This window comes from Lemur catta, chromosome 12 (assembly GCF_020740605.2).
Source record: "Lemur catta isolate mLemCat1 chromosome 12, mLemCat1.pri, whole genome shotgun sequence".
In the NCBI taxonomy this organism is placed as follows: domain Eukaryota; kingdom Metazoa; phylum Chordata; class Mammalia; order Primates; family Lemuridae; genus Lemur; species Lemur catta.
In genome coordinates, this window is record NC_059139.1 from 63,810,647 (window position 1) to 63,825,470 (window position 14,824).

Genomic DNA, 14,824 nt, shown 5'->3' on the forward strand with positions numbered 1-14,824 from the left:
GAACTTATTTTACTTCACTAAGCATTCAATATCCCCATTAAATTTTTCAAAACTGAAAATCCCTTAGGCTAAAACCCAAAAGCTATGTTAACACATGTACTAAATATAATCTGCCAAGTACTCAAATGAATGCTGAGTTAGATACAGGAATTCTGTATCTTCAGTGGAAGCTTGAAAAACGTACCAGTTTGACTGAATTAAGTATATTATAAATAATAAATAAAAATCCAAAGAATTTTATCTACAAAAATAGAGGATAGATATTTATCATTCATTTTAATTTTTTTGTAGACTGAAGGAAAATATATGGATTTTTACTTAATTTATCATTAAAATCAAATTTAAATTAATTTTAAATATACATTAAATGTATTTTTAAAGAAGAATATTTCTATTCTCTTTTATTCTACAATAAAATAGATTATTCACACTAATTAATACTAACTGCCATGTAATATCCTGCTCTAACATTGCATGTTAAATGTATCTGAAGGGAAAAATATTGCTACATATTAATATTGTTATATTTTTTACATAAATATATCATAATGTAGACACAGAATGAGGAAAGTCAAATTACATTAATTTTAAAACACACATACTTTTAATATAACATCAATACAAAGAAAAAAGTGTAATACAAATATGAACAGTGCAAACATTTCTTTAAAACTTCTTGAAACTTTATTTTGATTAGTAAGAAATACAGTGAACACTAAAGCAGAAGTATTCAGCAATCTTCCTTAATAAGTGCTTTTCACTTTATTAAAATGATACAGGTAACTTTTAATGGGGCCCTGCCTTTTTTTGTGTGAGCCAAATTATCCTTTGGTCATTAATGCTATAGGAACTTAGGAGAAGCTGTACAGTAAGAGACACTTGTTAAAACAGATTAATTCATTACCATAAATATAAAAACATTTTAATAGAAATATTCTTTAGTTGATAATAATAAAAATGACAAAATTAAAGAAAAACAGCATGATTCAATCAGAATGGAAGAAAAAAGATTGGCATGTTCCAGGGTCTAAAAAAGTTTAGTCACTATTAAAAAGGAATACTGACTTTTTAGGTAAAAATTTGAGCAAACAAGAATTTTACAAATAAAATCCCTTTGATTTGTTTCAAGGCATATTCACATAAAAGTTTGATTTCATCTTGATATTTATCTGTGTCCAAGAGTGGCACCACTACTGAACAAATTTAAACCTTAGTTTATATCTTACATATCTCACAAGTCATAAAAGAGCCAGGGCTTCATAAGTTACAGGAACCATAAACTCCTCTCACTCCCTAGATCCATTAATTTCTTGAAGTGAGAAGAAGAAATTAAGGAAAACTGTTCTTATCATACACTTGGAAGATGTAACAATACAGGAATTTTGAGTTTAGAAAACGTCATACTCAATTTTCTATAACTAAAAATAGTAAATTGTGTGAATCTTTTTTTCCATGTGGAACTGACCTTGCCCTAGCCTCATCATGTCATTCCTGGAGCAAAGCAATTTTCTAGACCCTGTTGGAGAGATGGTGGAACCAGATGCTGAGAATGATGTTGAGAAGTGACCAGAGATTAGCGAGAGGATGATTTGGATGCTACTGATCAGTCTTATTTCCATGTATTTCAAAAGCATCAAATGGTTTGCTTAAAATTTATGGGGGGAAAATAACAATTGAATAGTGATGAAATCTTGTGGCATAGTTTGAAGAGAAATGAGAGAGATTTGGGAAAGCAGCTGATAGTTCTTCTCACAAGAAAAGCTGAAAGATCACATGCTAAGAATTACCTTACTTGATCTTTTCCAACTCTTCCTCATTAGCATTGTCTGTAAATGAAATAAAGCATTTTCATTACCTTTTCACTCAAGTACAGAATGGGGCAGCCAATTGTTTTCTAGAGGAAATGTAACATTTATTAGTCCTTTAAACAAGCAAACAGTTTCTAGCAACTATACAAGACAAAAATTGCTTTCCACACACACATACAACTAGAGAAGCAACTTTCACATCCAAGCAGTCTTTCTGGTGAGAGTTCATTTGTTTTAATCCTTTGTACAAAGAAATGGGACAGTATATTTTAAATAGAATGGAACATTTGGAATACCCTAATTATTGGCTGAAAAAAATACATTGAGTTTCATGATTTGCAATTGTTGCTTTTAGTGGTAGAGCTTAAGGGTATATATGACTTTGCCAGGTATATAATAATTTTCCTCTTCAAACATATTCAAAGTCTTTTGCTCTAGTGGCATCTTAGAATTGTCTCTGCTTTCAGTTAATTTTTAACTACATCAGGATCTACAAATACTTCCAATTGAAAAATATGCCATACCTTGTGATGGCTCTTAGTTCATTTTCCTGCAAAATGTTTAGCTAAAACATATCCTTTGAACTAGTTCATTTGTGTCATAATAAGAGGTATTTATGGCCAAAAGTTTTCATTAAGGCTTTGGAGATTTGGGATGAGTATCCAAGATCATTGGTCTCTTGTATAAGGAAAATCATAAAAGCCCAAAGATTTTTTTCTTCTCTTCACTTGTAAAAATTTCTCAATGAACAGTGAGGTATTAGCCTTCCTGATTAACCTCTTTATTCCATCTTAGCTTTAGGACCATTATCTTTAAGGCAGATGAAGTGAAGAATAGGAAATATTTGGAACAAAGAATATAGCTTCTAGAAATGCTTGTCATATTTGTACATCAAAGAAGTGCACTGATGCCTTAAAGAACTGTATCTTCTTCAGGAGAATTCACTATAAAGAAGGACAATTTCAGAAACTACTCATGGATTACAAAAATACAAAAAAGAAAAGATTTTAATATAAAACCAAGGCAACCTTTGACCTGAACCAGGAGAGTGGAATTATGTAGACGTTCTGGGATAGGAAATAAAAAAAATCAAGAAATTGTCAAAGATAATGATACATTCCTCTTTTCTACATGTGGTGTTTTTTAAGGGCATATTTTCCCTAAATATACTCTGTGTTAAATGGTGACAAAAACATGGAAGAGTAATAGATTTCCTAAGATTACAATAATTCCCCCCACTTTTTTTTTCAATGGAGCCAGGAAGCTGTAAAGCATTATCATCAAATATTATAGAAATATTTTATATTTTCAAAGTACTAATGTCCAATTCATTTTGAAGCAACAAATCCCACCATATGAACATCTAGTAGACTGGTAATAAATGTTTGTTTTTTATCCTACATGAGTCATTATCATTAGTATCATCATCATCATCACCACTACCACCACTACTTCTCCATCATCACCAAAAGTTGGAAACCAAATGCTTTGGTGGTATGCCATATTCACAAAAACTTCCACATTAAGAGTCAAATAATAAATGCTCAACTTTCTCAGAAAGCAGTTTCAATGGACAAAGAATGGTAATTCCTAGATTCAACATTTTGAGTCACATCAAGTGAAAACAATTAAGAGAAATAAATAAATAAGTAAAATCTCTTACTCCATGGTCATTTACCATCATTTAGCACTTAAGAATCTTATAATATAAAACTCCATTCTATTAGAAATGTCATGCAATGAAAAATGGGCTTAGAACTTTAGAAAGATTGGGATCTCATGGCAACACAAATCCATAGTATAAGGATTCAATACTGCTGGTCAAATTCACATCCCCTGTCTCAGAAGCACTGCATACAAATTAACCTTCTATATGTAAAACAAAGTATAGGGCTGGTATTTTTCCTGTCTCTCAAAATCGGCTTTGTGAACAGGCTGCATGGTTTTATTTTTCAGACTGGGAAACTGATAGAGACAAAAAGTCAGTGACTTCCCTAAGTATAGATATGCAAGATTTGGCAGTTACAAAGATCAGTTCATTATTTTCCTGATTCAATATCTAACATTCTATTAGTAGATCCAATGACTCTCAAAATGGCCCTATATTTTATAACGAAATTTCTGCCTCTTGAGCCAAACCTGCTAGCTAAGCAATGAGTTTAAGCATTGCATTTCCAACTCACTTTTCCTTTTAGGTAGTTGGATTAAGATAGATTTAATAAAACTGAAAACAGTAGAAAATTAAAAAAAAATAAATTTAATAGACACACTATTAATACTGTTACCTTTACTATCTGTGACACATCTTAGAGAAAAAAGATTGGGGAAAGTTAAAAGTAGGAGATGAAACAAATTCCAGAAAAATAAGATTTATTTTTTTTCTCTGTGATCTTAACTTCAGCTGAGAAACATATGAATTAGTTTTTGAAACTGTTATTGTCTGATAGTATTAAATATTATAGTATAATCAAATTCTTCATTAGAAGCTCCACTTCATTGAAGCCAATAAGAGGAAGAAAGTAGCATAAAAATATGGCCTGTGATAGAGCTGCAGAAGTGTTTGTTTTTAAAAGATTATACAATCTCTATCCATTTTTTACTGTCATTTTTTTGTAGTGATTTTTTAGACAATTATATAGCACCATACATCTACAAAAATCACAGGATGGTTAGATATGATAGTATATACATCTTATAAAACATAGATATTCAATTTTTGGTAGGTGGATATGTTGGCTATGTAATAATTATGAAAAATATCAAAATTAAACGAAGATGAAAAAATTTTTTAATTCATTAAAGACCAGCTAAGGTCAATTCATATGTTTCTTTGAAGTGTCATTTTTTTAGCCTTAGCCAAGCAATTTGTAGGTCTAGGTTATTTAAGAGAGTGTGTAACACAAATTAACTCACTTTTATTTCACAAATTCTCCAATGAAGAAAGCTGTGGATTGAACTCTGCTAGAAAAAGAGCCAGAAAGAACTCAAATACACTATCAGACGAAAATGCCATATATAGGACACATATGTATACACCACATACTTTTGCACGTTCAAAATGGTGCATGCAATAAAAAACAGAAATGACAGTTGTGCCATGCAACTCATCAGCATGCCCCGAGGAAGGTTTTGGTTTCTTGTACACACAATGCTGGAAACTTAAAAATATGTATATATCTGTTCACATCTGGGATTTTTTAAAAAAGATTCAATCATGAACTCAATGGAGAAGATTTTAATATAGGCAACTGCATTTGTTATTACTCATACTATACTTTTAAAATTGCTGTTCTAAGACATTACACGTTTTAGAGGCGTTAGTAGATTCAATAGGCTGATAGGTTTTTTTAACTCATTCTTCAGTTTTACTGATTTCCAGAACCGGCAATCCACACAAGGAGAAATCATCCCAACTGCATTATTCATGAAATGTATTGCTAGTATTAAGTACATAAAAAACTCACAAGATCACTAATTTAGAAATCTTAGCACTTTGTCATGCTAAGTCCTCTATTTCCAGTTATTCATTTCTTCTTACTTTTTTATAGCATTTTCTTCACATTAATACTCTATTTCCTATTTGATTGTTAGGATTTATCTGTTAAAGGCTCTTGAAACTCATCTCTTTCATTCTCCATTTTCATACACATAAAATATTTAGCAAAGTTTTATAAACACAGGCATAAGTTTTTGAACTAAAGTCTTCAGTCCTGAAAGCTTAAAATAAATTATTTCTGAGCTAGTAATCAAAGAGAGAAGAACTCTTCTTATAATTTTGCCATCTGAGGGTCAATGCAAAATTATCCTCTATTCCTTCCCTATACATCATTCTGAATTTTGAGATTGTGAAGCATTCAGTAACTGATTTCTGGTTTGCTGCATTTTTAGCTTAAATTTCTCTAAATAAGATTTGTTCCTGGATAATTTGTGCAAGTTCAGCATGCCATTTTCACTGTAGCAGTATGTTATACATTTTAGACATATGAAAATTTAATTTGAAGACACATTGGATCTCTGGTTGTTTCTAACCAAGAAACTTCAAATGTAGCCCAGAGAAATATATTTGGTTGATACAAGACATGTTAGAAAACGAAAAAAATATAGTGACCTATTTATAATTCATGGTCATCATTAGAATTCCTTGAGAAGAGCCATACAGCTTGATTTTAAGCAGATTATCATTAATATGTTAATTTTAAGAACTTACAAAAGAAAATTTAATCATGATTTAATATTGTTGTGAAAGCCTCAAGGATTTGAACATTGAGATAAGAAAAAAATACCTTTAAAATACCTTTCCCTGGGCCTTTGAAGCATTCCTTCAGATCCTTGTAGAGCTATGTCCACAAACAACTGAACAAACACTAGGTATAGAAGGCTGGACTAGGTTTCAGAGAAGTCATCACAAGAAAGGGTTTGCATATATATTTCCCCTCCTGGGAGTGATAGGATGGAGGATGGAGGTGAATTGAAGCATAGGCCTATGGTGGGTAGGACAAGTGACGCTGAAGAAAGCTTGGACCTGACAGAAGGTGAACTCTGAAGGAGTTTGCATGGCTGGGACAGAAGATACAAGTGAGAGAACATATGTTGCTGTTGGAGAGCCTTAAAGTTCCTTATCAGGAGTTTCTGCTTAGTTAATGAAATAGTCACAGGTCACTTTAAAGCAGTAGGAGGGAGTCCTAGACCTTAGCACAATAGTAGGTGATTCTAGTAGAAGATCAATAAGTTTTTTTTTTTTTTTAAATAAATGGCTGTAAATGGTCCTTGTTTAGAGTTTCAAAATCTAAAAGCTAGTATTGATGAATCTAATAACTAATTTTAGAAAACTTAATAAAATAGTTGTAAGACTGCTATACAGGACAAAGAAAAAAACAAAAAAGCAAATTTATATGTATTTGTTGGGAATTTTCATAACATAAAGCATACATTTAGAAATCCAGATTCAAATCTAGACCATCAGGATAGTAGGATACTGGATCCCAGTAGAATTTCCTATGGGAAATCTTCTATCCTTCCTCCTCTCTCCCCTGGCTCAGCTTGCTTCATTACCATCAAGCCCCTTCCCTGCTCACACCCACGAGAATGACCCAGCATGGCCATCACCCCTCTCTCTGCCTCCTCGGGTGTGACCGAGGTCAGGATGGGAAGTGCAAGGATGTTCACCAGCCAGAGGCTGGCTCTGGTACAGACCGCATTCACGTGCGTTTAGTGAGCCCTGGCTGAGCCACTCGCTTCTCTGATTAAGAAGAAAGAAGCCAGGGGAGAGTCAGTAATAGTATGGTAAAGAAGACACCATTTCCCAGTAAACGCAGCAGAATAAATTCACTGCTCTCTGGGACTCGGAAAGGGGAGGGCAGGAAGTAAGGCAATGCATAAAAAATACTCAGCAGTAAAGAGTTTCTTCTAAAATATCTGGGTAGTCAAAGGGATGTGAGCCAAGGAAATGGTATGAGGATTTCAGGAGGAACTCTGTGTGTTAACGGTGAATGTGGCTGGAGAGATTCAATGAAGAAAAAGGAAAAGGAAGAAAAGAAGATGAAGAAAACCAGACTTTTGATGTGTAGCTGTTTCATGTAACTCACCTGTTTTCCTCCCTGTTTGTGTTTGATAACCTACTGATGATCAGCTCCCAGACACTGTAATATTTTTAAATGTTTTTTTTTTCTAATTAGAAATACATTGTGCCTAAAAAATAAGTCTGAGCTGCCATTAAGATTAAAGGATTTTTGACAAGGATTGTTGAAAGGAAAATGACATTGGGCTTGTGCCTACATATATTTCTATAAAATTTAGAACTCAGCAGCTTCATCATAAGGTTTCCTGATACTAACTTGCTCCCTCAAACCCTCAGTTTGATCCTAGAGTATTTAGTAAAGATCCCTTTAATGTAAAATTTCAGCAGACTATCCATCACCAACTCACCCAATAAGCTACAGTAGTGCTGTATCATTCCAGTCTGCAGTAATATTGCAAGCTTGGATGGTTTGGGAATATTCAGGCACTTAGGTATTTTCACTTAGGGGTTGTTCTCCATTAAAATAACAAAGAACCTCAGTTCAAGAATAGTCTATCACCAAGTTTTGCTGATTTTACCTCCTGTAGGTAAACCTATTGATTTCTCTCCATCTCTACCTCTGACAGTTCCAATCTAATCATCTTTCATCTGGGTTTTTGCAATGGCCTCCTAATTGGTCTCCACGTATTCATTCTTAGCCTTTTAATCTGTTTTCTACAACATAGCTACAGAGATATTTTCAAAAGTCAAATATGATTATGCTACTTCCTATTTACAGATCTTTCAATGCCTCCCCATTGCTCTTTGGGAAAAGACCACAAACCCTAACACGGTCAATGGACTCAACAGAGTCTGGGGATCCCCCTTCCACTCCAGTACCATCACCCACCTGATCACCCACACTCTCTCTGCTTCCACCTTCTATAAGCTCCAGTACTTTTCCAATTCTTGGAATATAGCATGCTTTCTCTAGCCACAGGGCCTTTGCACATGTTGTTTCCTCTGCTTGAAATATTTCCTCTCTTCCTGGTTTTTGCCTTATTAACTCCTATTCACACTTCATACCTCAGCTCCCATTTGACTTCCTTGACAGAGAATCCCTGTCCCTCTGACTAGTACAAATTCTCCTATATTTGCTCTTTCAGCAACATGTAACTCTTTTTCATGGCATTTAAGTAGGTTGTCATTGTGCATTTCCATCAGTGACTATTTGATTCCTGGGTTCTCCACTGGATCTAAGTTCTCTTATATCCTAAGTGACTAGCACAAGAATTGGCTTACTGTAGGTTTTTGGTGAATACCCAGATTATTTGAATTGCAACACAAAGTGGACATCTATAATTTATTCCTATGCATGGATTAGCCAGCTAGGATATACATCTTGGCTTGTGCTGGGGGAAATGATGTCTTCTGAAGTGGTGACCTCTAAAATGATGGGCTTCCATCTCTAAATAGTCTTTGTAAAATGTTTTCTTCACCCACCCTTCTGTATAAGTGTGCATCTGCACACATACGGACATAATTTCACTATATCAGATTGTCATAGTAGGTATTATTATTAATAAGTGGTAATATTTGTTGGAAAACAGAAATTTCATTCTCAGTGAATAAAGTACAGGTACTTAACCTCAATTTAGCAAATATTACATATGAATTTACATGTTCATAGTTTAATTTTTTAAAGGAATGGATAGAAATACTTCTTGAAAGGGTGCAATGAGTTTAAAGTACTTCCAAATCTGAAGTTGAAATTCACTATTTTTACCTATAGTCTAGGGAAAAATGTCAATAATACCCTTTCGGCAGACAATATATAATCAACTTTAATCATGCATTATTTTAAGACAGCAATACATACACTGCTGAAATAGAGTATTTGAACTTGCCTAAAAAAATTATGTCTACTACTAAAATGTATTACAATCAGAGCTAGTTAGAGTAGTTCTCAGGGACATGAAAGCACATCGAGTCTAATAAATAATCTCTGGTAAGTTGTAGCAGAAAGTGCACTGGCAGGCATACTGATGTGGGCCAAACCTGATATTTTTTAATGTCACTTCGATGGCATGGGAGTAATTGGCTCCTCTGTATCCCTTGTCATTTTCTCATAGCAGCATGGTGTGCAAGGAAGTACAGACAGCTAGTGCTGAAAAATGGGTAATACCAATACGGAAGCCCATCAAAAAGATGAAAAGTACTCACTTATCATTCAGTAAACAAATACCAGAAAGCAGAAACTCTGTTATAATTTCAACTCATTCTCTTTGTTATGGTTCACCTGACGATACAGTCAAAATAGGAGGGTCCGGATACTACTATTCAATGTGGAATTCCAAAGATTCAAGTCACTAATAAATGTATTCCCTGAATGAATACTAATAGTTGCCTACAATATAACATATCTGAGATTCAGAAGTAAAGTGAAAATAAAAGTTGCAAATCTGTTTCTTATGTATAACAAGAGGTTCTGATCTGGAGCGTGGAATGGGAAATTTGAGTTGAAAAGATATTAATACAATAAGCATGGCCTAGCGATACCCAGGATACTCACAGAAACAAAGAACAGGCCAGATTTGCATGTGCAGCTTCTCTTTATTATTATCTCTGTGTCCAAAGAAGGCTCACGACATTGAACAAGTGAGAGCAAGAAAGAGCTCCTGCTAGGCTGTGGGGAACTTACCACGTCCCTGGACTCTCCCTCTTTAGGGGTAAGAACCACCGAGAGCAAAATGATCCCAAGGTCATGGTCGGGATAATGGGGATCCTTCAGAGTGAGGGTCACATCTGTGGGCCTGGGATACAAAATATTGAGACTTTAAACAGTTATTAAATGCATAAGCCAAAAATATATGCTTTATAAACAATTTAGTATTTTAAGGGGGAAAAAAAGCAATTTTGCTTTCCTTTACTTTCTTGGTACAGTTTTTGTTGCTATTAAAATATCATCAATGTATTAAGTTACCCAATAAACTGTGGGACAGACAACTGGGTATACTTAAATTCACTGGATGAATTTCTGCCCTTCATGGGATTCTAGAAAATTGCTGAAAAGGTCAAGAAATGACAACCCTACTGAGAAACCTATCAGTCCCTTTTCCTTGATCTCTAACTCCACAGAGAGTAGTACCAGCTATTTTTTATAAATTTGAGCCCAGCAACTAAATGAGGGTCATTTATTGACCCCTGGCTTCCTTTTAGTTCTCTAGGATTTTTTTTTTTAAGCAGCAATATGATTTAAAATAAACAGGTGAGTGGAAGAAGAGGAAAATATAAAATATAATTTGCCTCATATCCATTATAGACATATTTAAAAAAATGTGCAATTATTTAAAAGAACACCCAACATTTAAAGTAATGCTTCTATTTTTTGTTTTTGCTATTTAAACCTATTCCTAAACAATTTTTAGATTCTGAAAGACAAGGAAATCAATAGTTATTAACAGATAATACAGGCTTTGGAATTCAATAAGCATCTCTGAGAAAGAGATTCTGAATAACTCAACATTACCAACAATCATTGTCTAAAAACAATGTAAAATATACATTCAACTGACAACGCATAGGTAACATCTTGCTTGCATACTTCAATTAACGTTGAATAAATAAGGGTTAGTGCCCAGTTTATGGTTTATATCTAAGGGTCTGTTGGAACATCTAGAACTAAACAAAAAAATCTTGAAATATTGGCAAATTAGGAATGTTCAGTTGTTTACTCATTCATTTCATTTACAAAACATGTATTAACAGAGGTTCTGGATAAAAACCAGAGGTCAAGACCAAGATAAGTTCCTCATCTTCATGGAACTTAACTTTTAGTATATGATACAGTTGAAGTATTAGAGAGAGGGCTTGGTGGGGATGAGAATTTTCAGTCTTGGCTGAACATCAGGATCAAGTAGGAAGTACTTTTAAAAAGTGCGTATTCCTGAACTCCACTCCTGATGACTGTGGTTCTGTAGATCATGAGGGGGATCTGGAGTCTATATATTTATAAAGCTCCCCAGATGATTTTCTCATATAACCAGGATTGAAAACCACAGCTACTTTTCAAAGCTAAGATTTTATGGTACTTGAAAATCTTTCACAGGATGCTTACTTTGCCAAGTTGGGGAACCATCTCATAAAACATACAAACAATTCTTTGCTGTCAGGGGTTTAAAGCGAACCATAAGCAACCTGTCAGGCTGGTAATATACATAAGTTATAATAGTTGTGATGCAAATTGCTCCAATATTAATTTAGTTATAACTAATCATTATGGTTATATTGTAACAACTTGTTCCTTTTATTTTAATAAATACATATTAGGCATTATAGCATATGTACATAAAATTAATAGTAAAAACTTCATTGCGTTTTTTAATGATTACATGATAAAGATTTGAGAACATTTGCGATTGCTTTATGATGTATCTTTTATTTTCTTTCAAAAAGATACCTTAATGCATTATACAGTAGCATAAGTATTTATGTGGCTACTACTATTATCTATTTTTGTACACCCAAAGACTACTGATTTATACAGAGAATGAAACAGCATACACAAATATGTGATTTTAAAAAGTAACAAGTTGATGTTTATGTGGTTTTGAGGGGAGAGAATTGTTAATGAAATTCATAAAATACGTAATGTGGTAAAATACACACCAAGTGTATTGGTGTGTATTGCTTATATATAATCTCTTTTAATTTTTAAAATTATTTCATATTTTTCCATTTAAATTATTTTTCACTAATGATTTCTCTTTAATAGAGAACAAGAGAAATTTATGCTTTGGCGTTAAGGCCGGTAATTTGCATATTCTTATGCAAAGGTCTACAGAGGAAGTAACTGTGGCCTTTATAGAAGAAAAGTACAGTGCATTCTAGTTTGAGCTCAGTTTTCATGATAATGGACTCCATACAATACCACTAAGGGCACAATTACTTTCTCTGTAGACCTTTGCATAAGATCTTTGCAGGGAGGTATGTGCTAGGCTGTAAGTCAAATAGAGGACATGCGGTAAGTACAAGAAATGCTGTTCTTTTACCCAGCCTGAAGCAAAAATGAACATTGGAAGACCAGTAAGCTGCCACTGTGCTCAAACTTAGCTGACTGTAACACATAAGGGGGTTCTACTCTTTATATTTTTCTACTTATCAACATTTACAGAGATTCAAAGTAGCAATCTGGCCCATCACTCTGCTTTCCTGTTTTCCACTATCCCTGCCACGTGATGTAACATGATCATCTAAAACAGGAATTCCTTCTCTTTAAAATCATCAAAGAAAATTTCACAGCTTCCTTTGCAACCCATTCCAGTACTGCTTCACTTTTTAAAAACTATTATTTTTCTTCTGTAGTACAAATTAACTCATAGTTCCTATATTGGAATGCATTTTGAAAAATAAAAATCCCACTATTTGGTATCATTATACCAAATGACTAATATTAGTAATAATAACATAACTTTCCACCTAGTTGAGCAATGATAAATAATGTGACTGAGCAAATAGAACCAATATGCCTGCACTTTAGGAGCACTCCTTGGTAAGCTAGTGCTGGTGAACTGGTGATGGTAACTGGTGATGGCAAATCAGATTCTACCTTGGTACATGTGGTAAGAGAGCTGCTGTTTTTGAAGCAAAGTGTACTTATTTCATATATAGTAGCCTGATTCTTAAATTAATAATTAGGATTAATATGCATAATCTTCTTTATCCCCCACTACGACCATATGAGCAATGTGAGAGCAAGGAATGTGCCTTTTATCTCTAGATTCCTGGTGCTTAGCACAGTGCTGGGGGATAGAGCAGGTGTCCAGGAATTTTTCTGATGAATATTTGTTGTCAAATGAGGTAGTCATGGAAGATGCTATTATTCCCATCAAGTAGATGAGAAAGATGGACTTAAAGGCCGGCTAGCATGAAAGCTTGTAGCTATAAATGACAGTACAGCAATTAGAACCCAGATTGGCTGACATTTCCTATTACACAGGCCCAGCTGCATAACAAGGTGTAGTGATATTAGAACAGTTCAAAAGTTACCTGTTTAACTCCAGTTGTGTAAGATCCAGAAAGGCTGAGCCCATAAAGTCATCCTGTAGTCCAAAATCATAGTCAAATACCTAAGAAGCCAAAGAGACAAGGCATTGTTATAAATAATTCCAATGTAAGCTTCAAATGATAATGCTTTGATTATAAAATATTGGTTGTCCATGTCACCAAATACATACTAATATTTCTGGTTTATTTTTTAATTTTTTGTTTTTGTGCTTTGTAATATTAGGTTCTCACAAAACAGTCAAAGGAAATTACGTTTCGTGGTTTTACTTAATATTGTTGATTTATATCAAATAGGACTTTAAGGTAAATGTAACAAAATCAAATAAAATATAATAAATCTTCAAAAATGTGGAAAACAAAGGCTTAGAATTTTTTTTCTCATAGAAGGGATATTAGCATTACTGGAAGTCAAAGTAAATTAGCATAAAATTCAACAATTATGTCTTACATATTGGGATATGTGTGATAAGAATATGATTCCATTCTTTTTTCATATTTTTTAGGTCATTGAAGATAAATTCTGTGATATTATAGGATAATGCCATTTTAAACATACAAATAAGTAAACATTGAAATATGATTAAAGTAGTTTGTAAAGTTATATTAAGGTTAAATTAAATTAAGATTTTATTGTCACAAGCAATTACTGGGAGATAAGACTAATGTGACTAACATCAACAAAACAAAAGTGAAAGAAAAGAAAGAGAGAATGTATCATTTTTTCCTTCTGTCAACACTTTCTATCCATTGTCTTTTGTGTCTTGCATGATTCTTTTTCTTTCTTTCTTTTTTTTTTTTTGAGACAGTGTCTTGTTCTGCCACCAAGGCTAGATTGCAATGGTATCATCATAGCTCACTGCAACCTCAAACTCCTGGGCTCAAGTCATCCTCCTGCCTCAGCCTCCTGGGACTACAGGTGCCTGCCACAATGCCCAGCTAATTTTTCTAATTTTTGTAGAGATGCTTCTCACTCTTGCTCAGGCTGGTCTTGAACTCCTGGCCTCAAGCAGTCCTCCCACCTAGGCTTCCCAATATGCTAGGATTACAGGCGTGAGCCACCACTCCCAGCCTTGTATTGTTCTTGTTCATACTATGGTAAGACATACGATGTCTCTGTCCTCTCGGACACTACATTTAGAGGCTGAGACAGTTAACAGATACCTAAATAAATGCACACAGTTCAGTGATGAGTGCTATGGAGAAAAACAAAAGTCTAAGGGGAGTGTTGGGAACTGCTATTTTAGACAGGGAGTCCAGGAAGGCCTCTCTAGGGAAGTGCATTTGTGTAGACAATCAAATAATGGGAAGGTTTATGCCATGCTAGCATAGGGAAGAGCACTTCAGCGAGAGGAAACAGCAAGCAAAGGAGAGAGATTGATGTGTTTAAGAATCAACAAGAAGCAACTGGGGTTGAAGCAAATTAAAAGAGATGGAGAATGGAAGGAAGTTGGAG

At 34.0% G+C, this 14,824-nt stretch overlaps 1 protein-coding gene across 15 annotated transcripts in view; it reads right to left on the bottom strand.

The window, feature by feature from the left end:
- Window positions 1-14,824, bottom strand: part of MCTP1 (multiple C2 and transmembrane domain containing 1) — a 488,669-nt gene that overhangs the window by 201,742 nt on the left and 272,103 nt on the right. For 12 of the 15 annotated variants that reach the window (XR_006738667.1, XM_045566488.1, XM_045566487.1 and 9 more), the window contains exons 4-6: window positions 13,354-13,433; window positions 10,007-10,118; window positions 1,788-1,826 (exon numbers count right to left, since the gene is read on the bottom strand). Coding sequence is in view for 14 of the 15 variants with exons in the window: in XM_045566488.1 (XP_045422444.1) it covers window positions 1,788-1,826; window positions 10,007-10,118; window positions 13,354-13,433 (231 nt within the window). In the remaining variant the exon portion in view is untranslated. The remainder of the gene's footprint in view (window positions 1-1,787; window positions 1,827-10,006; window positions 10,119-13,353; window positions 13,434-14,824) is intronic. The other 3 variants (XM_045566489.1, XM_045566495.1, XM_045566491.1) reach the window with 1 other exon arrangement.